Below are 26687 nucleotides of genomic sequence, written 5' to 3'. Positions count from 1 at the left end.
TGAATAAAAAATGATCTTTTTGAAACATGATAATTTTTTTCTTTTTGGACACAATTTTAAATTATTTTTAATTGATTTGTGACAAAACTTGTTCCATTAAATTCATGTAAATAAAAATTATAATAATCCATTAATTTTTTAACCAAAAAAGATGATAAATATAATAAAAATTGCTTAAAAAGTAAGTTCAATAAGCCATCAAAATATTTTAAAAATCAAATATAAGATTATTTCTGGATTGTTAAAAGAATCATTTTTTAGACAAATGTCATTGTGTTATAGTTTTTTTTTTCAAATATCAATTGAGTTCCATAATGTCTGATATCTTAGTAAATCTAATACAAGTTTCACATTATTTTAAAACAACTATTTTAACTCCCTTTAAAAATATAAAAATCGACTAAATTTAAATGATAAATATGAAAACCATTTGCAGGCAGCAGCTTCAGCAGCAAATAATTACACAACGAAACTGCCAGTGCCAAGGCCTTGAAACGTGTACATGGATGATGGATCCCGTTGCAGATATAATTTACACAGTACTACAAAAATCTGACTGAAATTACACTAATTACAAAGAAAAAAAAAACAAGTGTCTCTGTCTAATGAAAATTTAAAACGAAGATTTTTCTGTTTCTTTTTTAAAACACGCAAGATACCTGTAAGAAATCATTTCATCTCCATTTGATCCAGTGATGAAATGAAGTTTATCATCCAAATCTCAAGTAAAAAAAAAAAAGCAAAAAGGCACAATAAAAAAATATAGAAAGAAAAAACAAAGGACAGTCATGTTTTTGTGTAAATGCACCGGGCACCAAAATTCCATTTTGTATCAACTGGATGAATGATCAGTAATCAGGATAAACAAAGGAAAATTTGTTCTTATCTATCTATTGATCCAACTTCTGTGATACTTTTAACAGAAGATACAGGGGGATCATTCATCAAGAGATTCTGCATTTTATTTATGATATACAGACATGAATCAATATGATACATACGTTCGTACATTCACCCAAAAAAGAAATATAAAAATATATGATACAACGTATACGTTTGCTCATAACTGTATGAAATTGGTGTAACAGATGCAAGGGTCACGATAAGAACTTGTTTCTCTCATAGCCATTAATCCAATAGCTAATCCATCTCCAGCATACAGGTCCCCTTCTAAGTCAACTGGCATCGAAAATGATTGCCACGCCCACCTTCCATGGCTCCAAGCATCAAGGTTCAATTCAAAGCAAAATGGCCTTACCTATTTGTCTGATTAAGAAGGAAACTTCCATTTAAAAATAGAAAAGTGCAAGCAAGACCTAATGTTTAACATGCTGACTAATGTACAATAAAACAATAGCCTAGCCTTTATTCCACAAGTTAACTAATAAATAGTGACTAAATAAAATCCAATAGATATTTCATGAAGTATCTGACCACTGACATAATAATGTAAACACTAAAATTAAATCAATATCATACAAAAAAAATCATTAGCAGAGATTAATGTTCTAATTTTAAACAAGTTTCAAAAAAGAGGAATGGAGAAAATCGATCTATTTTAATGCTATAGATTTAATCTAATACATAACCATTTTCAAGTTCTTAAATTATAGTATACATCAAAGTACAGTCTACAAGCCTACTTGCCTCTTCAAACCATTTAACACTGAGCCTGATGCATGATAATAGGTATTTGAAACAAACTAGTGAAAATAAATGACAATGGAAATCCAAGATGACTCGAATAAGAAAATTATGATCAATTAAAGAATTCCAATTTTTTTTACCTTGTCTCCTCCATGCATCAATTCCATGCACATATCCTGGATCAACAACAACATAATGAGGCGGAGCATTTCTCAAGAGTGGCACCCTGTCAGGAGCATATTCATCATCACTGTCATAATATTGATGTGGCCCTAGTGCTTTGAGTATCATTGCCAATAATAAAGAGAGTCCCTGCTTAACAGCACAGGCAGCCATCCATTAATACATCATTCATTAACCAAAATTCCAAAAAGTAACTCCATCTTCACTTTTTAGAACCAGAAGTAGTAGTCTAAAGAAATATGTAACAAAGCACAAGAAGAAATACGCAGTAGCTGACCAGGTACTCTACTGAAAGAACAAATGTATTAGAAAAACAGTAGACATTGTACTAGTGGCCAGTTGTTTTACAAACTAAGTAATTATATAGATAGAATAATAGGTTCAGATCATCCACGACAGGAGTATTACCTTCATCAATCCCTTAATCATAAAATATGCATCCAAATTACAAATAACTAACAAAGCATATAAACTATAAATAAAGGGCAAACATAACAGGATGCAGTTAGAAACAAATGACAAAATCCAATATTTTCTTTTTCCATTTTTAATAAAAGATAAAACCTGATCCTGACAGTGTGAAAGAGATGTGTGCAAAAGAAGAAAGTTGCTGCTGTGTAGTGTGTATCGTGTTAGTCTCACATACAACAGGTCCCCAAACTTGTTTAGGGAAAGCAATAAATATTGTTTTAAAATTCAGTATTTTCCAATCATTAGAGACATAGTTTTCTTAGTATGCTTTATTCACAAAAGGAAGAAGCTAATTAGACAATCTTGAAAACCTGAATACAAAATTCACTTGAACTAAATAACTTAAATGCGTTGAGAAATTGTAAATTGTAATCATCTAGGAAGTTGGAAGAATCTTTTACATTTGGTAATTATGCTTCTACAGTAAGTGTGTCATAAATTACTATACTAGTGTCACACACAGAGAAGAGGGAGATTTACCTGTACAGAAACAAGTGACAGGCCTACCCATTTGCACATCTCATAATTTGACCTGATAAAATTCTTGAACTGATCAAAACTCCCGGAGGGGTCTTTTGGGAAGTCCTGATTCCAATTTCGATGTTTCAATGGATCAGATAATGGTTTAATGCATCTATTGCACAGGAAGAGACTACAGAAGTATTGAATTAACAAAAACATTACTGAGAAAGTTCTTTATATACAATACCTTCTCCCAGTCCTGGTTTACAAATACATCAACAGTTACTGCAGCTTCCAGCATGATAAGCAAAACCACAAATACCATATACTGTAGGAAGTCAAGGTCAACAGCGCCTTAATGACTTAATGACCACATAATGAGAATTTTTGCAATTGAACACAATGCTACTGCTGTTTAGGCTACTTGAAAGCTCAATTCAGTACACAAAATTAAAAGTTTTATCACTAAAAAATATTATTGGTGTTTGTTTAATATTTACCAAAAGTGAAATTAAGTGAAAAGTGCAAAAATAATTCAGTACACAGGAAATTTATGAATACATTCAACAGTGAAAATTCCCTTATTTAAATTATTATAGTTATCATAAATATTATTGAATTGTTTATTTTATTTAAATATTTTTTCTTAGGATGCATTAATAATTAAAAATTAGAATCAGTGCAGAAAATTAAAAGTTTCAGCAGTGAAAATTACCAGTGGTGTTTGATCAATACTTACCAGAAGTTAAATTAAGTTAAAAGTACCAAAATCATTAAGTACATGGGGGGATCAAAAGATAAATACATTAAACAGTAATCATTTCATCATTTAAATTGTTAGCTAATAATAGCTACCTTAAATATAACCTTATTTATTTTATTAAATTAAACATATTTTCATTAATGCATTTAACACTTAAAATTAAAAGTCTCTAATTTAGGTTTTAAGAAAATGGATAAAAATGTTAAGAGTAATCTTACAATGACTTTATAATTTTCTTATGTTATGATATGATATCAATAAATTTCATGTGCTATGTTGTATCGTGCCATACATACAAACTAATTTTTTAGAAATGTTATATCCTTGCTTTGCATCAGAGACATATCAGATACTAGTGCCTGTATTCGTGCATCATAGATTGAAATATAACGGTAGACTAAAGAAAAGGATACCAAATATAGGCAACAGCCATTAGCAGTTTCTGCAGCAACATGACCTAAACAAGTGATTACACAGAAAGCAACTCCAAGGCCAAGAAACATGTAAATGAACCTGAATGCAGAAGAAAGCAATTTGTTCACAATCTGTCCATACATAAAGATCAAAAAACTTAATAATGTAAAGAAGAATCAAACTAGCAGGAAATACTGTGTTTGGACTTTGTACACAATTATTTCTCAAGCAAACAAATTTTAAGTACCAACCAGTGTACCTCACAAACTGAACATATCATTGTTTTAAAAAAATGGCAGCCGCATCTAACATCAAGGTTTTTGGAGTTTCTGCGACCGCAATAAACTTTCCACAATGTCGATGATTATAACAAAACCGCAATTGCAACCACAATTTAAAACCTTGAACATATCTAAATCCTAAGCCAGAACCTCATCACTGCTCCAAAACTCCGGCTTATACATAATTCATTTCCTAGTTCTCTTAATTCCATTAACAGCTAGCAAGTGGACAGAATACAAAACTCAACAGCTTTATAATGCCAAACACAACTCCCCCAATAAACAATTCTCTCTTTCACAACCTAAAACATATCTTCCACTCAAGACTTTAATAAAAAAAAAAATCAATTAGCACCATATAACCAAAAAACAATTTCAAAATGTATCCTCAAAAAACATTTTTCTCTGCTCAAATCTTATTTGCCATGGGTCAATCGAAGTCCAAAGTTTCTGATCACAAGGAAAAAAAAAGGAAGAAAAAAAAGTAAGAATTTTACCACGGAGGTGGGTAATCAGAATCGTGACCAAAGGGAAGTTCGCCCATCTTCCTCTGCCAAACCCTAATCATCCATGCAGAGTACAGAATCATGGCAAGCCCCGCCATCCCAATCACCGAGTTCACCAGCTTCAAAATCGATTGAATGCAGCTTCTCAACACCCTCACCATTTTCTTTATCGATTTCTAATTTGTGGTAAATTCGAAAAAAAATAGAAACAATTTAATTCCCCCCTGAATCGAATGAAGGCAGAATTTGAAGATGGAATTAGCGTGCAAAGAAACCCTAGATTGAAATCTAGGGCTCGAATGCGTATCAATGGATTCGAAGAGGTTATTAGTTTCTTCTTTTGGTTATTTTATGGCTCAGTTTTTCAGGCTATTAATGACGTCATCATTCTATTTTAAGTAAATATAAAACTTGTTTTATAATGTGAGGGAATAGTTGCTGTGGTGTAGTGGTTATCACGTTAGTCTTACACACTAAAGGTCCCCAGTTCGATCCTGGGCAGCAACAAAGGAATTTGTTATCACCTTTTTGCATTTCTCTTTTATTTATATTTACTCCAAAAATCAACTTTCGAAAATTTTCCATTTCTTTAAATTTTATTTATTTTTACTTAGGAAAAATTTCCACTCTGTTTTTTATATGGAAAATTTTGCTGATACAAACAAAATGATGTTGAATCTCAAATATATTTGGCTTATGATTTCGTAAACTCAAAATATTTCAACTATCAATAGAAGGTTCAAAATTATTTTAAGCATTTCCACCTTCGTAATCATCAATCTTTCTATAGTTTCTTTAGACATTTTCACAATGTTACCTGTCATTGACAAAGCATGTACTAGTGTCTAGTAGTACAGACAATTGCAGAACATATATCTTCCATTTTCTGTTTGGAAAACAAAAGTAAAAACTACAAGCCCTCTTTATTAAAATGCTTGTCCTTCATCTGTTATAAAATTGTTCTTTAAATTAACCACAGATCATGTGTCAAATGTTATTCATTTTCTCCTTCAACTTGAATCGAAGTCCAAGTACATTCTATAAGCATTTCTATCTGAGGAGTAGTACCCTTCAACCAAAGTGTCAACTTGGAAACCATGTTTCTTGTAAAGATTCACTGCAGGAGTCCTCAAGGGATCCACATGAAGCATTATGCGCAAAACTTTCCTTGTACTGCATTTCTGAATTGCTGCTTTCAACAAAGCCTCACCGTGGCCTTGTCCCCTCCATTGCTCCTTAACTAACAAGACCAAAATATGGCATGCCCATGTTATGAATAACCAAAAATTATCCTTAAAATTTGACATCAAACATAAATTATTCATTATTAAATGAAGAATATTTTTAACATAATCTCATTAAATAAAATAAAAGTAATCAACGTTTACTTATATATATATATATATATATATATATATATATATTTACTTCATTAATTAATTAATCACTAAGACACTAAGCATTGAAATAAAACACAGCGCACAACTTACAAATTTACTTCATTTTATTGGGTTTCTTTTTTCCTGAAAAAAAATATACGAACTAGATATAAGTAACTGGAAGTTTTCAAGAACCAAAAAACAATCTAAACGAACCAAAAAAAACCTGGAAGTGAATATATATGTTTATGTTTAGATAAAGTGAATATTAATAAGTATATGATTTTATCTCAACTTATTTAAATTCTAAAATATATATTATGCTTTATTTTGCATCTATATATCATCCATCATAATAATTATAAATTTGTGCATAAATATGTTAAATAGGAACCAACATATGGTATATGAAAAATAATTATATCCCTTAAATTAAACATGCGATAAAATGCTTGATCATTATTAGGTTTGATTGTACAGAAGAACAAATCATTTATTGCTGGAAGAGTTCAAGAGGTCTCTGTCTTTGAGAAAAAAAAAAAACAAAAATTGACTTGTTAAAGTCTTTGCCATTGTCTTGCCAGGCTGTCACAAACGAAGAGTCTAAGATGGCGGCGTGGGAATGGAAGTAGACTAAGTGAAAAATTGACTTCACTTCAACCAAGAATTTTCTACCAACCAATACCATATACCATATCCATTTACACTCACACACCCCATCCTTTGATCGATAATGATAGATGCCAATTAATTATTTAATTCATTAATAAAAATAATATATTTTAATTATTTAATTCATTTACTACTCCCACGTACACTCCTAGCTTGATTAATACTACCAACTACAGGTATTGTGAGCTCTCAGCTGTGCAATTACATTACAACCTTAATCGCTTAGCATACGTAAATTATGGACCAACTGAGAATTGATGTTGATACAGCTTCACAAGTGGGACTACTGCATAAGGAAATTGTTGGAAAAGCTATGATTTACAAGTTGTATGAAGCTGTTAAAGAAGGACATGGTGCTAGCTTTGTTATGGTGTTGAAGCAACAATCTGAGGAAAATAAGCTACGTTTGTCTGATGTTTTTGATAAAGTCACCATAGCAGGTGATTCACTGCTTCATGTGGCAGCAGATTTGGGGAAAGAAATGATTGTGGGGAGGATTTGTGATCTCTTTCCTTTGCTTCTAATTAGGAGAAATGTAAGAGGTGACACTCCACTTCATGTTGCTGCGAGGTCTAAGAAATATGAGACAGTCAAGTTGATTCTCTCCCAATATGCCACAAAGCAGTCAACATATGATGAGATGAAAGATAAAAAGATAACAAGAGAAACAAATGAATGTGGGAATACTCCTTTGCACGAGGCTGTCTACAGTGGGGATGTTGATGTGGTTAAAGAGATTTTCGACCAGGATAAGGCTGTAGTCCATTGTTTGAACAAGTCAAAGAGATCACCACTGTGTTCGGCAGTGGTGAATGGTAATGAGCAAATTCTCTCACTTCTGTTGCAAATTCCATTACCTGCGGACCAGCCGCTTTCACAGTGTCGTCGAAGTTCTCCACTCCACACAGCTATACAGCATCAAAAAAGAGGTAATCCTTCCTTACACCAAATTACTATTATTTTAAATGATAAGAGATTAATGTTATATTATCATTAATTTATTTAAGAATTTTATTATTTATCATTAATATTATTAAGGCTTAAATAATTTTTAGGTCCTTAGAATATATTCAATTTTTGTTGAATCTCTTATATATTAATAGTTTTATTCAGAATCTTGTCATAATGATAAGATATTATTCTAATAATTGATATATATTGACAGTGTTATTGAGATGACATCATTTAACCACATAAATTTTGAACAAAATTTTTAATATATCATACATCTAGTGTAATGAAAAAAATTATTAAATATTTAAAACAAATTTTATATATATATATATATCTCTAAGATCTCAAATGTATTTAAGCCTATTATTAACATTATATGTGAAAAAATTAATGTCATATTAAAAAACTAAAATAGTAATTATTTTAAAGTATTTTTTTACACAATAATTATAATAATTATGATGGGACTAAGTGAATATTAAAGTGCTTGATTTATGGTCCATTGTTTGAATAAAAATTTAGTTTCCAATTAAATACTTTTTTTTTACAAGAATTAAGTACTTGATAAATAAACTTGTAAATAGAATTAGACAAATATGTTTATACCAATCCGTATTATTCGCAATTAGGTTAGGCAAAACTAGTCATGGGTTAAATAAAGTTGAAGTCTTCCGATTCAAAGGTAAGTCCATAGACTTATTTTTTGTGTGTATATATATATATAAAGCCTATGAATCAACTTGCTAACTAATTCGGGTCTAATAAGTTTAGGAATTGTTTAATACATGCAAATAACTATTTAAAGTAGTACATAAGAAAATTCCACCAATTATTTATGATGAAATTATCTAATCTCATTTTTGCTCAAAATTAGTTAGATAACCATATAATTTTATCAACCTATTTTATTTAAAGGATAACTTATATCATTCATGATTTTTTTACTTCTCTAAGTTACTGCACTTCACACTGTGACAATCCACTCAACACTCTTATTGGTATGAATACTTCAATGTAAATAAATTTTTCCAAGACCTTAACAATCAATTCTACCTATTTTTTATGATGGATGACTGACCCCACAAACTAAAATGACTGACCCCACAATCAATTCAACATATTTTGTTCTCGCTTACATGCTTTATAACAAATTTCCTAGAATGTTATCCATCCCGAAATTTTTTCAAGCCTAACAACTTAACAGTGAAATTTTTAAGTAATCATCAACCATATAGTCTCATAACTATACAGTCTCTAGATCCCTTTCTGGTATGAATTTTTTAAAGTGTTATATGTTCACCAGCTTTTGCCTGATTCTTTCTCGAACCTCATTGTATTGAAAAAGAAGTTTACTCTAATATCATTTGTAACATATAATTGATTTTTGATTTCTTGACGGCTTTCCTTCATACTATGACATTTCACGCGATGATACTTTATTCAACATCCTTAAAATTTGAATTTACTTCTATCACTTTATGCTACACCTCTATGACCTTTGTGAAATGTAGACACAATATTTAGGAAGAATACAAATTGATTGTAGAATCTTGACAGTTTGACCTTTGCTTACAAATTCTTTTATATATAGAGTTACATAAGTCCAAATTAGGTGAAACTAAAATTATTTGTTAATAACATCTAGCACTACATTTTTTTATGAAGACATGTAATTCTAATTTGATCTTCTTAATAACTCGTTCACATTAAAATCTAATCATTGATTACTCTTTTGACATGTCTCGGTTCTCATATTATTCTCCTAAGTTAAGATAAGACCTTTAATTTTTAAATAAGATATCTACAATTTCAACATAATTCGTTTATCATCCCATAATACAAAACATGAATCATCACAATATTCCTAACTCATTCAACTAAATATAAATGAGAAGAATAAAAACATACATCAACAACAAAAATATTTAATATTGTTTAATCATGTCCAGAAACAAGATCTAACTAATTTATTTTACTTTGATTTGTTCTATTGTAGTTATGATACAAGCGATAATAGAAATAAGGCCTGAGCTAGTTTATTTAAGGGATGAAGACGGAAATACTCCCCTTCATTATGCAGTTGACATTGGTTATGTTGACGGATTTCGTATTTTATTTAAAAATTCATTGCTAAATAAATTGGATCAAACTGCCTTGGAACGAAACAAGAAGGGCCATCTTCCCCTTCATCTTGCTTGCAAAAGGGGTTGTGTTGAGATGGTAAAAGAATTCTTTGAACCTGGATCCGGATGGCCCATTAATCCTTATGTTCTCCTCAATCAAAAGGGTCAAAACATTCTTCACATTGCGGCAAAGAATGGAAGAGATAATGTGGTAGAATACCTACTAGGAAATTGCAACACTGGTGATCTACATATAAACCAGAAAGACTATGATGGGAACACTCCATTGCATTTGGCTTCCAAAAATTTATTTCAGCAAGTTATCAGCTTGATCACAGAGGATAAGAGGACTGATCTGAATCTCACGAATGAAGACGGTTTAACGGCTGGTGATATCAGTAAGACCTTTGAACATCCAATGTTGCGTGGAAGAGAGGTATGTGCTTCATCTTGACTTCATTATAAGTAGATTAACATGTTTCTATGGATAGAAAAGATAAAATTTAATTAAATAAAATGAGATGTAACGATAATGAATCCTATGTTTTAATAATTTGTTGATCCCCATTATAGAATTATTCTCTTTTTGGTCATTTAAAAAAAATAATCTATTAAACTCTTGTGATTTATATTATTTAATTTTAATCTATTATTGTATATTCAATCACAACATGAAATTCTACTGCTTGACTATATATGCATAATTATTTTTTATTTTATGTTTACCTCTGCTTTTCTACTTTGAAATTTTACAATATTTTCATGTGGCTAGATTTTATCCATGGAGTTATCAAAAGGAGCTGGAGTCCCTGTAAATCACATGTTGCATTCTCAACGCCAACCACAGCCTGAAAAAGACACCTCTGATTTTCAACGCAAATCACTGTCTGAAAAAGACACCCGTGAGGCATTTTTGATTGTTGCAGCGTTGTTGATGACAGTGTCATTTGCAGCTGGTTTTACTGTACCGGGAGGTCTATATAGCTCTGATGACCCAAACCCTAAAATTAGAGGAACTGCAGTTTTTGCTGGTGATCCAGGATTCTGGATATTCATCATCTTCAATACCATAACTATGTATAGCTCTGCAATGGCATGTGGACTTCTGTCTGTGGGAATAGTTAATCAGTCTAAATTAACTCGTAACATTCATTTTCCGCACTTGTTTTTGACATGTGCCTTTCTGGCAGCATCAGTGGCCTTTTTGTCTGCTGTAGCTCTAGTTGTGGCCAGTAACCGTTTACTCGCAGGTGCTACAATCCTCATTGGAGCCTTTCACTATATCCTCTACATTTTTCTAATAAAATAATGTCGAGCAAATGAAACTTTGATGACTGATGAAATTAAATCTAAGTCATCACTTCCACTTATTTATTCCAGTTTGATCGAGGAGTTTTTTCTCGAGAAATATAGGTGGTAAGCCCAAAAATCTTCTTCATTCTCAGAAAGCAAACAAGGACAAGGACAATGGATTAGAAGAGCATGTGCAACAAGGCAATGGAGTAGAAGTTTTTATTGTTTTTACTGGGATAGAATAAGAAAGACAATTCAGATCTTGTTCATTTAACTTTCCTTTATGTATGAGATGAAACTTGGGATTTGTTTGTCAAATTGAATCTGAAAAATTTAGTTTAAAATTAAGGTAATGTTTGATTTGATGGCGTATTTTCTGTTTTTTATTTCTTAAAAATGATTTTTATTTTCAATTTTTTATAACATTTTAAAAATATATATCAAGAAAAAAATATTGTTAGGTGTCATCACGTACGTTTTGACTTCATCAGGAAAAAAAAAAAAAACTTAAAACGTTATTGCTATGTTGTTTTCAATTTTTAGTCTGTTTTTGAATCCGGATTGTCCTGCTCCCTGTTCTGTAATCCGTTCCTGAAGTTGCAAGCAATTTCAAAAGATAAAGAAAAAAGGTCGTGATGCTGCAGGAAACTTGCACAATCAATTTAGAATTTTAAATCCTTTAATTAACAATTAAGAATGGAATAAAAAATATCTATAAATAGAACATAAGGAAATTTCCCTGGGTAGAAGTAGAACCTTAGAAGGAATTGAAGAGGAGATAAATATGGTATTTCTAATCCGATCTTGTTTAAATTATTTATGAATTATGAACACTGATTTGATGTTTTCTTTTTCTAGCAATATCAATCACGTACGGCATAATAATTCTCCGTGAAAATGTAAAATATGATATAATTGGGTGAAGAAATAAGAAAAGTTACTATGCAGTCAGATGCATAACACAGATACATTAGTTTCTACATTATTCAGAAAAAAATAAAAAAGTTTCTACACTGTGATTACTCCCTCAATACGGATACATATATTACTGAATCAGATAATAATAAATAGTCCAGTGCCATCAAGCAAAAAAGAATAAATACATTACTCGCTTAACCCCAACCCCAGCATTGCCACTACACCAAGCCAGAAACTTGTGCTCGTTTCAAATTCTTGCCCTTTACTTTTAGTTTATTATTTTTTAGTTATCTACCAATTTATTTAATGGGTCTGCTAGTCATTCCTTGTGCCGGCTTTTCCTCATATCTTTTATGGTTCTAACACTGTTTGATTTACACTTTAGAGTAGAGAAATTTTAAAATAGAAATAAAGAAGTTTTATTCTGTTGTTTGTTTTTGTAATGAGTAAGAAATAATATTGTGAAAAGTTGTTTGGTATGAATGAAATAAATAGAAACATAAAAATTCATTAAGTTGCACAAACAATTAATTATGATGCATATATTAATTTGGTAAAGAAAATCATTATGTAAATGAAATTATAGATCAATTTTTGTTATTCAAAATGTTTTTGTGAAAGCAAAAATTTGCTCATGCAAAAATATATTTTTTTATTCTCATAAATATGAAAATGTTAAAAATTTGTTTATGTAAATTTTTTAATATGTTTTTTTTAAAATTAAAATGTGTCAGTTTTTAACATGAACTTAAACTTAGATAAATTCAAACTTATAAGAATGATTTTTTAGACCAACTATGCATACAATTAATGTAATTAAATATGATATTTTTATATTAATTATACATATAACAAATGTAAAATATGACTTTTTGCATCAATTGTGAATTTAACCAATGCACAAAATGGATGCATGTAGGTTTGGATGTCGAATCACATATGCTGTTTTAATTAAACACTCGTTTCATAAACTTATGGAGCTGGGTTTATAAATTTGAACCTGGGGTCCTGGTATTTTTTTTTTTATAAATTTTGATACAGCCCTAGGATTTACAATTAATTTCTGTAAAGTGAGACCACAAAAAATATAGATTCAATTCATTCGTTTAAATGTTTTTTTTTTAATACTTGTTTTTATGTAAGTTATGAATTAAACAGATACAAGTTCTCTATCGCGGGTTATAGCAAGTCAACACCCGCAAAATTTTCTTTAAATATGATTTGTTATTTTTAGTTAATTTTACTAATATTTAATTTAGACTTTATTTTTATTTTTTGGCCACATGTTTGTTTTTAAATTATTTTTTTTTATTAACTATATGTCCAACGTAACTGGCCAACTAGCATATGCCAAGGGAATTAAACATGAGTGAATATTTTTATGAGCCCATTAGCTTCATGGAGGGCGTTTGACGCTTGTGAAGGGGATTTCTATTTAACTAGCTAGACTTAAAATTATCTAGCCTACTTACAATATAAATTACCATCAAAATTATAATAATAAGTTAGTAAGTTAGAAATAACTTATTATTACCATAACAATAAACTTGTAAAGTTTGAGTTTGTCTCATCTAAATAATTAAATCTAAATTTAAGTTTAAATTTAAGTTTTAATTTCCTCATTTAATTAAACAATCAAACTTGATCAAACATTTAATAAATGAAATTTGAATAATTTATGAATAGTTTGAGTCATTTACATTCTTTAAATTAACCACAGATCATGTGTCAAATGTTATTCATTTTCTCCTTCAACTTGAATCGAAGTCCAAGTACATTCTATAAGCATTTCTATCTGAGGAGTAGTACCCTTCAACCAATGTGTCAACTTGGAAACCATGTTTCTTGTAAAGGTTCACTGCAGGAGTCCTCAAGGGATCCACATGAAGCATTATGCGCAAAACTTTACTTGTACTGCATTTCTGAATTGCTGCTTTCAACAAAGCCTCTCCGTGGCCTTGTCCCCTCCATTGCTCCTTAACTAACAAGACCAAAATATGGCATGCCCATGTTATGAATAACCAAAAAATTGAAGAATCAATACAAGTAATGTTTCAAAACACTTCTTACTATCTAAGGTTTATGAGGACGACTTAGAAGACCACATCAGTCTCATCTTTACAAGTAGTAAAAAAAGCTTTAATCTTTTTAATTGGGTAATTTCATCAAACAGGTTATGGTCATAACTTGAATTGAGAACGCCAGCACAAAAATTAACATAGAAAAGACGAAATTTGAAATTTTGAATGCAACCACTATTTCGTGACTTAGATGCAAATAAGAAAACGAAGTGGGGTGAAACCTGCGAGCTCGGTGATAGTGGCATACGAGGAAGAAGGCCAAGAATACATGACATAGCCTACAAGTTCGCCATCCACGTGAAGATAAAGCAATCCACTGTTCTTCTTTCTAAGTTCATCGTGAAAGAATGAAGTCAGTGATTCGTGCTCGGGAAAGATCTCTCTCTCCATTTTCACTATCTCTTCCACTGTATTACCACAGTTTCCATTGAGCTCAAGAATCGCCACATTCGCCATGATTCGTCAGTGTCGAGTTAAAACAGAACTTGAGACCTGATAGCATATATAGACTAATTCAGTTTATATGAATTTGTCAGTCACTAGATTTTGTTTATTTGGTAAAGAAAATCATTATGTAAATGAAATTATAGATTGATTTTTGTTATTCAAAATGTTTTTGTGAAGGCAAAAATTTGCTCATGCAAAAATATATTTTTTTATTTTCATAAATGTGAAAATGTTAAAAATTTGTTTATGTAAATTTTTTAATATGTTTTTTCATGTAAAAATTAAAATGTGTCATTTTTTAACGTGAACTTAAACTCAGATAAATTTAAACTTATAAGAATGATTTTTTAAACCAACTATGCATACAATTAATGTAATTAAATATGATATTTTTATATTAATTATGCATATAATAAATGTAAAATATGACTTTTTTTATCAATTGTGAATTTAACCAATGCACAAAATGGATGCATGTAGGTTTGGATGTCGAATCAGATATGGTGTTTTAATTAAACACTCGTTTCATAAACTTATGGAGCTGGGTTTATAAATTTGAACCTGGGGTCCTGGTATTTTTTTTATAAATTTTGATACAGCCCTAGGATTTACAATTAATTTCTGTTAAGTGAGACCACAAAAAATATAGGTTCAATTCATTCGTTTAAATGTTTTTTTTTAATACTTGTTTTTATGTAAGTTATGAATTAAACAGATACAAGTTCTCTATCGCGGGTTATAGCAAGTCAACACCCGCAAAAATTTCTTTAAATATGATTTGTTATTTTTAGTTAATTTTACTAATATTTAATTTAGTCTTTATTTTTATTTTTTGGCCACATGTTTGTTTTTAAATTATTTTTTATTAACTATATGTCCAACGTAACTGGCCAACTAGCATATGCCAAGGGAGCTAAACATGGGTGAATATTTTTATGAGCCCATTAGCTTCATAGAGGGCATTTGACGCATGTGAAGGGGATTTGTATTTAACTAGCTACACTTAAAATAGGTTGGGCTGGCTGCTCTATCTAGCCTACTTACAATATAAATTACCATTAAAATTACAATAATAAGTTAGTAAGTTAGAAATAACTTATTATTAAGATGGCGGCGTGGGAATGGAAGTAGACTAAGATGAATTGACTTGTTAAAGTCTTTGCCATTGTCTTGCCAGGCTGTCACAAACGAAGAGTCTAAGATGGCGGCGTGGGAATGGAAGTAGACTAAGTGAAAAATTGACTTCACTTCAACCAAGAATTTTCTACCTACCAATACCATATACCATATCCATTTTCACTCCTAGCTTGATTAATACTACCAACTACAGGTATTGTGAGTTCTCAGCTGTGCAATTACATTACAACCTTAATCGCTTAGCATACGTAAATCATGGACCAACTGAGAATTGATGTTGATACAGCTTCACAAGTGGGACTACTGCATAAGGAAATTGTTGGAAAAGCTATGATTTACAAGTTGTATGAAGCTGTTAAAGAAGGACATGGTGCTAACTTTTTTTTGGTGTTGAAGCAACAGTGTGAGGAAAATAAGCTACGTTTGTCTGATGTTTTTGATAAAGTCACCCTAGCAGGTGATTCACTGCTTCATGTGGCAGCAAATTTGGGGCAAGAAAGGATTGTGGAGATGATTTGTGATCTCTTTCCTTTGCTTCTAATTAGGAGAAATGTAAGAGGTGACACTCCACTTCATGTTGCTGCGAGGTCTAAGAAATATGATATAGTCAAGTTGATTCTCTCCCAATATGCCACAAAGAAGTCAACACATGATGAGATGAAAGATAAAAAGATAACAAGAGAAACAAATGAATGTGGGAATACTCCTTTGCACGAGGCTGTCTACAGTGGGGATGTTGATGTGGTTAAAGATATTTTCGACCAGGATAAGGCTGTAGCCTATTGTTTGAACAAGTCAAAGAGATCACCACTGTGTTTGGCAGTGGTGAATGGTAATGAGCAAATTCTCTCACTTCTGTTGCAAATTCCATTACCTGCGGACCAGCCGCTTTCACAGTGTCGTCGAAGTTCTCCACTCCACACAGCTATACACCATAAAAAAAAAGGTAATCCTTCTTTACACCAAATTACTATTATTTTAAATGATAAGAAATTAATGTTACATTATCATTAATTTATTTATGAATTTTATTGTTCATCATTAATATTACTAAGATTTAAATAATTTTTAGATCTTTAAAATATATTTAATTTTTGTAAAGTCTTAATATTTTTTTTATTATTATAAATCTCTCATATATTAAAAGTTTTATTTTTAATTTTATCATAAATTAAATAATAATGAGATATCATTCTAATAATAAATATATATTAAAAAAGTTATTGAGATAATATCACGATATCATTTAATTGACGACTAAAATTTTAAATAAAATTTTTAATATATCATAGATTTGGTATAACAAAAAAATTTATTAAACACTTAAAATAAAAATTAAATATATATTAAAGATCTTAAATATATTTAAGCCTATTATTAATATTATATGTGAAAAAAATTAATGTTATATTAAAAAATTAAAATAACAATTATTTTGAAATGTTTTTTTACACAATAATTATAATAGGATAAAATGAATATTAAAGTGCTTGATTTATGGTCCGTGTGCTTGAATAAAAATTTAATTTCCAATTAAATACTTTTTTTAGAAGAATTAAGTACTCGATGAATAAACTTGTAAATAGAATTAGTCAAATATGTTTATACCAATCAATAATATTCACAATTAGGTTAGACAAAACTAGTCATGGGTTAAATAAAGTTGAAGTCTTTCGATTTAGAGGTCGGTTTATAGACTTTTTTTTGTTTATATATATATATATATATATATATATAAGTCTATGGATCAACTTACTAACTAATTCGGATCTAAAAATTTTAGGAATTGTCTAACCCAATCTAAGCAAAAATAATCATAAATATTTAATTAAATTAATACATGCAAGTAACCATTTAAAGTAATACATAAGAAAATTTCATCAATTATTTATGATGAAATTATCTAACCTCATTTTCACTCAAAATAAGTTAGATAAAATATAATTTTATCAACCTATTTTATTTAAAGGATAGCCTATAACATTTATGATTTTTTTTACTTTTCAGTAACTCTTACCTGCATTTCACATTATAACAATCCACTTAACATTCTTATTGATATGAATACTTCAACTTAAATAATTTTTTTTGAGACCCTGACAACCAGTTCTACCTATTTATATGATGGATTACTATATTCACAAGCTAAAATGAGATTTGTTGACGTATTTTATTCTCACTTACATGTTTTCTGGCAAATTTCCTAGAATATCATTCATCCTGAAATTGTTTCAAGCCTAACATGTTTAACTGTAAAAATTTTAAGTGATAGACTATCAAAAAAATATGTACACCATGTTGATATAAGTAATACCAATCCTTTAAATAATCATCAACCGTATAGTCTCATAACTATACATAACTATACGGTCTCTAGATCCCTTTTTGGCATGATTTGTTTAGAGTGTTATATGCTCACCAGCTTTTGTCTGGTTCTTCCTCGAACCACATTGTCCTGGAAGAGAAGTTTAGTCTAATATCATTTGTAACATATCCTTGATTTTTGATTTCTCGACGGCTTTCATTTACACTATGACATTTTATGCGATAACACTTTATTCAACATCCTTAAGATTTGAGTATTACTTCTATCGCTTTATGCTACACCTCTATGACCTTTGTGAGATGTAGACACAATATTTAGGAAGAATAAAAATTGATTGTAGAATCTTGATAGTTTGACCTTTGCTTACAAATTCGTTTATATATAGAGTTACATAAGTCTAAATTAGGTGAAACTCAAGTTATTTGTTAGTAACATCTAATACTATATTTTTTTATGAAGACATCTAATTTTAATTTGGTCTTCTTAATAACTCGTTCACATTAAAATCTAATCATTGATTACTCTTTTGACATGTCTTGATTCTCATATTATTCTTCTAAGTTAAGATAAGACCTTTAATTTGTAAGATAAGATATCTAGGATTCCAACATAATTCGATTATCATCCCATAATATTAAACATAATTCTTCACAATATTCCTAACTCATTCAATTAAATATAAGCGAGAAGAATAAAAACATACACCAACAATTAAAATATTTAATAGTTTTTAATCATGTCCTGAAACAAGACCTAACTAATTTATTTTACTTTGATTTCTTCTATTGTAGTTGTGATACAAGCGATTATAGAAATAAGGCCCGAGCTAGTTTATTTAAGGGATGAAGATGGAAATACTCCCCTTCATTATGCAGCTGACATTGGTTATGTTGACGGATTTCGTATTTTATTAAAAAAATCATTGCTAAATAAATTGGATCAAACTGCCTTGGAACGAAACAAGAAGGGCCGTCTTCCCCTTCATCTTGCTTGCAAGAGGGGTTGTGTTGAGATGGTAAAAGAATTCTTTGAACCTGGATCCGGATGGCCCATTAATCCTTATGTTCTCCTCAATCAAAAGGGTCAAAACATTCTTCACATTGCGGCAAAGAATGGAAGAGATAAAGTGGTAGAATACCTACTAGGAAATTGCAACACTGATGATCTAGATATAAACCAGAAAGACTATGATGGGAACACATCATTGCATTTGGCTTCCAAAAATTTATTTCCGCAAGTTATCAAGTTGATCACAGAGGATAATAGGACTGATCTGAATCTCACGAATGAAGACGGTTTAACGGCTGGAGATATCAGTAAGACCTTTAAACATCCAATGTTGCGTAGAAGAGAGGTATGCGCTTCATCTTGACTTCATTATAAATAGATTAACATGTCTCTGTGGATAGAAAAGATCAAATGTAATTAAAGAAAATGAGATGTAACGATATTGAATCCTATGTTATAATAACTTGTTGGTCCCCATTATAGAATTATTCTCTTTTTGGTCATTTAAAAAAATAATCTATTAAACTCTCGTGATTTATATTATTTAATTTTAATCTATTATTGTATATTCAGTCACAACATGAAATTCCACTGCTTGATTATATATGCATAATTATTTTTTATGTTTACTTCTGCTTTTCTACTTTGAAATTTTACAATATTTCCATGTAGCTAGATTTTTTCCATGAAGTTATTAAAAAGAGCTGGAGTCCATGTAAATCACATGTTGCATTCTCAACGCCAACCACAGCCTGAAAAAGACACCTCTGATTTTCAACTCCAATCACAGCCTGAAAAAGACACCCGTCAGGCATTTTTGATTGTTGCAGCGTTGTTGATGACAGTGTCATTTGCAGCTGCTTTTACTGTACCAGGAGGTGTATATAGCTCTGATGACCCAAACCCTAAAATTAGAGGAACTGCAGTTTTGGCTCGTAAACCATTATTCGTGATATTCACCATCTTCAATATCATAACTATGTGTAGCTCCGCAATGGCATGTGCACTTCTGTCTGTGGGAATGGTTCTTCAGTCTGAACTTACTCCTACAATTCAATTTTCGCTCGTGTGTTTGTTATATGCCTTTTTCGCAGCACCAGTGGCGTTTATAGCTGCTGTAGTTATAGTTGTGGCCAATAACTATTTACTCACAATTGCTACAAGCGGCATTGGATGCGTGCTCGCTTTCTACACCGTTACGTTAATACTACCTTCAGTACTATCATATCTACAAGAAAAAGCGAACACTGATGCAATTATAGTGCATAGTCCAATACTTCGACCTCTTTATTGCTGTTCGATTCTTTTCTCGACAATAGGTGGTAAGCCCAAAATTCTTCTTCATTCTCAGAAAGCAAACAAGGACAAGGACAATTGATTAGAAGAGCATGTGCAACAAGGCAATTGAGTAGAAGTTATTATTGTTTTTACTGGGATAGAATAAGAAAGATAATTCAGATCTTGCTCATTTAACTTTCCTTTATGTATGACATGAAACTTGGGATTTGTTTGTCAAATTGAAACTGAAAAATTTAGTTAAAAATTAAGGTAATGTTTGATTTGATGGCTTATTTTCTGTTTTTTATTTCTTAAAAATGATTTTTATTTTCAAGTTTTTTTAAGATTTTAAATATATATATCAAGAAAAAAATATTGTTAGGTGTCATCACGTACGTTTTGACTTCATCAGGAAAAAAAAAACTTAAAACGTTATTGCTATGTTGTTTTCAATTTTTAGTCTGTTTTTGAATCCGGATTGTCCTGCTCCCTGTTCTGTAATACGTTCCTGAAGTTGCAAGCAATTTCAAAAGAAAAAGAAAAAAGGTCGTGATGCTGCAGGAAACTTGCACAATCAATTTAGAATTTTAAATCCTTTAATTAACAATTAAGAATGGAATAAAAAATATCTATAAATAGAACATAAGGAAATTTCCCTGGGTAGAAGTAGAACCTTAGAAGGAATTGAAGAGGAGATAAATATGGTATTTCTAATCCGATCTTGTTTAAATTATTTATGAATTATGAACACTGATTTGATGTTTTCTTTTTCTAGCAATATCTATCACGGCATAATAATTCTCCGTGAAAATGTAAAAAATGATAGAATTAGGTGAAGAAAAATAAGAAAAGTTATTATGTAGTCAGATGCACAACACAGATACATTAGTTTCTACATTATTCAGAAAAAAATAAAAAAAAAAATTGTTTCTACACAGTGATCTCGTTTCAAATTCTTGCCCTTTACTTTTAGTTTATTATTTTTTAATTATCTACCAATTTATTTGGGTCTGCTAGTCATTCATTGTGCGGGCTTTTCCTCATATCTTTTACGGTTCTAACACTGTTTGATTTACACTTTAGAGTAGAGAAATAATTTGAAAAAAAATAAATTTTAAAATAGAAATAAAGAAGTTTTATTCTGTTGTTTGTTTTTGTACTGAGTAAGAAGTAGAGTAAAAATAATACTGTGAAAAGTTGATTGGTATGAATGAAAATAGGAATGACAGAAATAAACAGACACATAAAAATTCATTAAGTTGCACAACCAATTAATTATGATGCATATATTAAGTTGGTAAAGAAAATCATTGTGTAAATGAAATTATAGATCATTTTTGTTATTCAAAATGTTTTTGTGAAGGCAAAAATTTGCTCATGCAAAAATATTTTTTTTATTCTCATAAATATGAAAATATTAAAAATTTATTTCTGTAAATTTTTTAATATGTTTTTTCTTGTAATTATTTTTAACATGAACGTAAATTTAGATAAATTCAAACCTACAAGAATGAGTTTTTAGACCAACTATGCATATAATGTAAATATGATATTTTTATATTGATTAGACATATAACAAATATAAAATATGACTTTTTGCATCAATTATGAATTTAACCAATGCACAAAATCGATGTATGTAGGTTTGGATGTCTAATTTTGTTTCAAAAAAAAAAAAGACAAATTTTAATTTTATGAGAATAATGTTTTTTTACTGAAACAAATTTTAAACATTTTGTATTTTTTAACATGAAAAATATATCTTAACCTTAAATTTAATTCACTATAAACTCGGTGGTAGCAAACTCCTACTGCTCATCTCTGTGGTCGAGATTTTATTTTCGTTGTCATTAGTACCAAACACAACATAAACTTATTTGGGTAAAGCTTCATACACCACATGAAAATAAGGAACACTTCTTTTACATTTTGAGTTATCTTTTTCATAATGTAAGAAAGTGTTCCTTGATTTCTACCGGCTGCAAGAAGAAATACCCCTTTGTTTTTTGTATGGACTCTTTCTCATTCGTTCCGAATCCATTATATCCATTGGTTCGGGGTTGGATTTAACCCAAATTTCACTAAGAAGATAAAAACTTATTTTGATTATTAATCTATTTCTTTGATCCAATAGCATGTTTTTTGTAACAAACATAAAAAATTAATGATAGGTTCTGATAGAAATTAAATGCAAAATGTAAAATAAGTGATGCAATAATAAATAATTATGTACATGGCTTAAAATTATAAACTCAGCAAAAAAAGGCTTAAACTTATACTTCCTTGGTCCCATTATAAGTGCCCAGTAAGAAAAAAAATTGGTCTCCAAATATTAATGATAGATAACAAAATTTACAAATGAATGATGATATTAGATTAATTTTATAATTTTTTTCATATATTATTTTTTATTTATCTATATAAAATAATCAAAGATAATAAATACATTTAATAACGAAAAAATAAAGTGCATTTTAACATTTCTACAACTATTATTTTAGTTCAGGAGAGCACTTTGTTTTATGAATTTATTGTTATCTCATTTGTCTTCACCCACAAAAAAAGTTGGTATTCCATTTGATGATTTTTTAAAAATAAATATTTAATAATTGATTTGGAAGTTTTTATTTTATTTATTTTTACCATTAAACTATTTCAACCAAAAAGAAACTTGGTTAATATCAGAATTTGATCTTTTTGATTCTTATAATTTTGGGATCACATTTATCTTATTTGACATAAAAAATTAAACTTGTGAATAAATTTAAAGAAAGACTAAAATCAAAATAAAAAATAATTAAGAAGATCAAAAATACTATTTTACCTATCATTTTAATTTGAGAGTTCATTTTAATTTGAGAGTAAGTAGCACAATTTCATAATTTCAAATTTATTTCCTTTTATCTACTTTCTTATTTAGTTACTAGATGATAACTGTTAAATAATTATGAATTAATAGTAAAAAATTAGTCAAATTTTGACTTAAAATTAATTATTTAGCAGTTATTTGTGATTAAAAGCTAGAAAAGTAATTAAGTTAAATTTTTTGGCTGCAGATATGAAAACTAAAGGTACAACAAGCAAAAGGTGGCAGAAATTGAAGAAAAAGAAGAAAATCTGAATCAAGCCCAGCTCAACACGCGCGCTAAGCGCGCGTCACACGCTAAGCGTGCAAGGCAACACAGGCGCTAAGCGAGGCGTTAAGCTCGAAGATGTAGGATTCGTTACGCGCGCTAAGCGCACAATCTAACAGAAGCACACGCTAAGCTTGTGGCAGGCGCTAAGCGCACGATCTGAACGCGCTAAGCGTGCCTTTGAAGGCCCAAAGCTCATTTCTGCGCCTATAAATAGAGATCCAAGCCAAGGGAGAACGTACACCTCGCCTCATAGCACTTCTCTCAGCATTCCAAGCCTGAGCTCTCCATTTTCTCTCTATATTCTTTGCTTTTATTACCCATTCTTTCTTTCACCCCTAGTTGTAAAGCCCTCAATGGCCATGAGCGGCTAATCCCCTAGCTAGGGCCTGACAGGCCTAAAAAGCCAACGATGTATGGTGTAGCCTACAAGTTCGCCATCCACGTGAAGATAAAGCAATCCACTGTTCTTCTTTCTAAGTTCATCGTGAAAGAATGAAGTCAGTGATTCGTGCTCGGGAAAGATCTCTCTCTCCATTTTCACTATCTCTTCCACTGTATTACCACAGTTTCCATTGAGCTCAAGAATCGCCACATTCGCCATGATTCGTCAGTGTCGAGTTAAAACAGAACTTGAGACCTGATAGCATATATAGACTAATTCAGTTTATATGAATTTGTCAGTCACTAGATTTTGTTTATTTGGTAAAGAAAATCATTATGTAAATGAAATTATAGATCGATTTTTGTTATTCAAAATGTTTTTGTGAAGGCAAAAATTTGCTCATGCAAAAATATATTTTTTTATTTTCATAAATGTGAAAATGTTAAAAATTTGTTTATGTAAATTCGTCAGTGTCGAGTTAAAACAGAACTTGAGACCTGATAGCATATATAGACTAATTCAGTTTATATGAATTTGTCAGTCACTAGATTTTTTTGTTTATTTGATAAGTTTGTTTGTTCACAAGCATTTCTAAGAATAAATAAAGAAATAACCTTTTTTAAGTTAAAATAAACTTTTTATTACTTAATTTATAGAAATTATTTCATATTATTTCTCTAAAAGTTAAAAGACATTTAAAAATTAACTGACGATTAACTGATAAAGAATTTATTTTAATTTATAATTTTTTTTTCTTTTTAAAAATGCTTCGAGAGAAACTTTCCTACGCACTTTTCTATGTCTTAAACTAGTGTGTTTGAAAAAGATTTAGTAAACGTGGATTTGGTCCTCTCTCTCCACGTCTAGCATCACATTTACGCAGAAACTACTTATATAAGCTTCTGTCGGACGTGGATCCTGTTGAATTGGATGCGTAAACAAACATGCTATAAGACATGTATGACTGTAACAGTTTTTAATATTCACGAAGGCGGACAATCCCTGTAGTTTGGAGTACATTTTATTAAATACTTTTAATTATTTAAAAGTAAATGTTAATTAAAAACCTAATATTTTAATAAATCTTCTTTAATTTCATGAGCTAATAATGTTCAACAAATGAACTAAATACATTTGACAATAATTAAATTATAATGCCCTAACATTTTAATTATCTGTATACTATTATTTAATTAAAACAAATAATGTAAATATTATTAATTTTATGATAATTATTCTAATGCAAGATACGTTTCTGATTGAAGTATTGACGAGCCAAACCGAAGTCCTTCAATCTCACTCGTGGAATACTATCATGTAAGATAAATGAATGAGTAACAAGGATTCAAGAGCAGTTACTTTTGTACTTTAACGTGTAATTCGTTAGTAAATATATTTCTTAAAAATAAAAAGATAAAATTTAATTTTGAAAAGTGTAAAAAGTACGACAAATATACCTTACTATTAACTTTCGTTTGTTATTATTAATAAAATGGCATACATGATGTAGAAGTAAAGCTTCATGATGAATTAAAAGTGATTCAAAGGTGTTTTGATTATAACAATGATGATAACAAAAGATGATGATAAAGGTGATGACAAAAAGCTCAAAGATCAATCAAAGATCAACTCAAGTAAATCAAAGATCAATCAAGAAGAATTCAAGACTCAAGAAAAAAGTCTAGAGTCAAGAATCAAGATTCAATGTTCAAGATCTCAAGAATCAAGATCAAGATTCAAGACTCAAGATTCAAGAATGAAGAGAAGACTCAATCAAGATAAGTATTAAAAAGTTTTTCAAAACTTTGAATAGCACATGAGTTTTTGACAAAATCCTTTACCAATGAGTTTTTACTCTTTGGTAATCGATTACCAGTAGCAAAATTGTTTTGAAAAAGTTTTCAAATTAAATTTACAACATTCCAATTATTTTCAAAAAGATGTAATCGATTACAGTGTTTTGGTAATCGATTACCAGTGCATTTGAACGTTGAAATTCAAATTCAAATATGAAGAGTCACATCCTTTCACACAAAAGTTTTGTGTAATCGATTACACTAATTTGGTAATCGATTACCAGTGACTATTTCTGAAAAAATCAAAATATGTAACTCTTCAAAAGATTTTTTACTTTTTCAAATTGGTTTTAAGTTTTTCTAAAAGTTATAACTCTTCTAAATGGTCTTCTTGACCAGACACAAAGAGTCTATAAAAGAAAGGCTTTGTTTTGCAAAAAAAAAAAAAAAAAGAAATTCAATTCATTCAATCTTGAATACTTTTCCAATCATTACAATCCTTTACAAGCCTTGAATCTCTTTGAACTTCTTCTTCTTCTTTGTACCAAAAGCTTTATGAAGTTTTCTGATTTTCCAAACCTTGAAAACTTGTGCTATTCATCTTTTCATTTTCTTCTCCCTTTGCCAAAAAGAATTCACCAAGCACTAACCGCCTGAATTCTTTTTGTGTCTCTCTTCTCCCTTTTCCAAAAGAACAAAGGACTAACCGCCTGAATTCTTTTGTGTCTCCCTTCTCCCTTGTCAAAGAATTCAAAACGACACAATCTGAGAATTCTTTTGATTCTTTCCTATCCCTAATACAAAAGTGTTCAAAAGACTAACCGCCTGAGAATTCTTTTGTATCCCCATTCACAAAGTATCAAAGGTTTAACAACCTGAGATCTTTGTCTTAACACATTGGAGGGTACATCCTTTGTGGTACAAGTAGAGGGTACATCTACTTGGGTTTGACTGAGAACAAGAGAGGGTACATCTCTTGTGGATCAGTTCTAGTGGAGGGTGCATCCACTAGGTTCAAAGAGAACAAGG

At 30.0% G+C, this 26687-nt stretch overlaps 4 protein-coding genes and 1 non-coding gene across 8 annotated transcripts; 3 read left to right on the top strand and 2 right to left on the bottom strand.

Moving 5' to 3' along the window:
* Positions 1-791: 791 nt before the first annotated feature.
* On the bottom strand, positions 792-5068 carry LOC114417215 (tetraspanin-19-like). The gene is made up of 6 exons (XM_028382342.1): positions 4719-5068; positions 3940-4039; positions 3011-3091; positions 2782-2886; positions 1788-1959; positions 792-1266 (listed from the first exon to the last, which is right to left on the bottom strand). Exons 1-6 carry the CDS (start codon positions 4886-4888, stop codon positions 1259-1261), a joined length of 636 nt encoding a protein of 211 aa, XP_028238143.1. The 5' UTR covers positions 4889-5068; the 3' UTR covers positions 792-1258.
* Positions 5069-5161: 93 nt separating this feature from the next.
* TRNAV-UAC lies at positions 5162-5234 on the top strand. Its single transcript has one exon. It is a non-coding gene; the product is annotated as a tRNA-Val (tRNA).
* Positions 5235-5472: 238 nt separating this feature from the next.
* Positions 5473-24182, bottom strand: LOC114417214 (putative ribosomal-protein-alanine acetyltransferase). Of its 2 annotated transcripts, XM_028382341.1 has the most exons (4): positions 23904-24182; positions 14369-14425; positions 13782-14047; positions 5473-5701 (listed from the first exon to the last, which is right to left on the bottom strand). In XM_028382341.1, the coding sequence occupies exons 1-3, from the start codon at positions 24079-24081 to the stop codon at positions 13818-13820; spliced, it is 465 nt and encodes a 154-aa protein (XP_028238142.1). In that variant the 5' UTR covers positions 24082-24182; the 3' UTR covers positions 5473-5701; positions 13782-13817. The 2 variants fall into 2 exon arrangements, with proteins under 2 accessions (XP_028238142.1, XP_028238141.1); XM_028382340.1 differs by lacking the exon at positions 23904-24182 and having other exon boundaries at positions 14369-14693.
* LOC114417213 (protein ACCELERATED CELL DEATH 6-like) lies at positions 6921-11520 on the top strand. The gene is made up of 3 exons (XM_028382338.1): positions 6921-7707; positions 9729-10291; positions 10628-11520. Exons 1-3 carry the CDS (start codon positions 7017-7019, stop codon positions 11162-11164), a joined length of 1791 nt encoding a protein of 596 aa, XP_028238139.1. The 5' UTR covers positions 6921-7016; the 3' UTR covers positions 11165-11520.
* Positions 15833-20636, top strand: LOC114417212 (protein ACCELERATED CELL DEATH 6-like). Of its 3 annotated transcripts, XM_028382336.1 has the most exons (4): positions 15833-15924; positions 16018-16677; positions 18849-19411; positions 19742-20636. In XM_028382336.1, exons 2-4 carry the CDS (start codon positions 16062-16064, stop codon positions 20441-20443), a joined length of 1881 nt encoding a protein of 626 aa, XP_028238137.1. In that variant the 5' UTR covers positions 15833-15924; positions 16018-16061; the 3' UTR covers positions 20444-20636. The 3 variants fall into 3 exon arrangements, with proteins under 3 accessions (XP_028238137.1, XP_028238136.1, XP_028238138.1); XM_028382335.1 differs by having other exon boundaries at positions 15844-16677; XM_028382337.1 differs by having other exon boundaries at positions 15844-16677; positions 19738-19933.
* Positions 24183-26687: the final 2505 nt, after the last annotated feature.

Source organism: Glycine soja, chromosome 6, assembly GCF_004193775.1.
Source record: "Glycine soja cultivar W05 chromosome 6, ASM419377v2, whole genome shotgun sequence".
Taxonomy (NCBI): domain Eukaryota; kingdom Viridiplantae; phylum Streptophyta; class Magnoliopsida; order Fabales; family Fabaceae; genus Glycine; species Glycine soja.
This window is presented reverse-complemented; position numbering and strand designations above follow the sequence as displayed.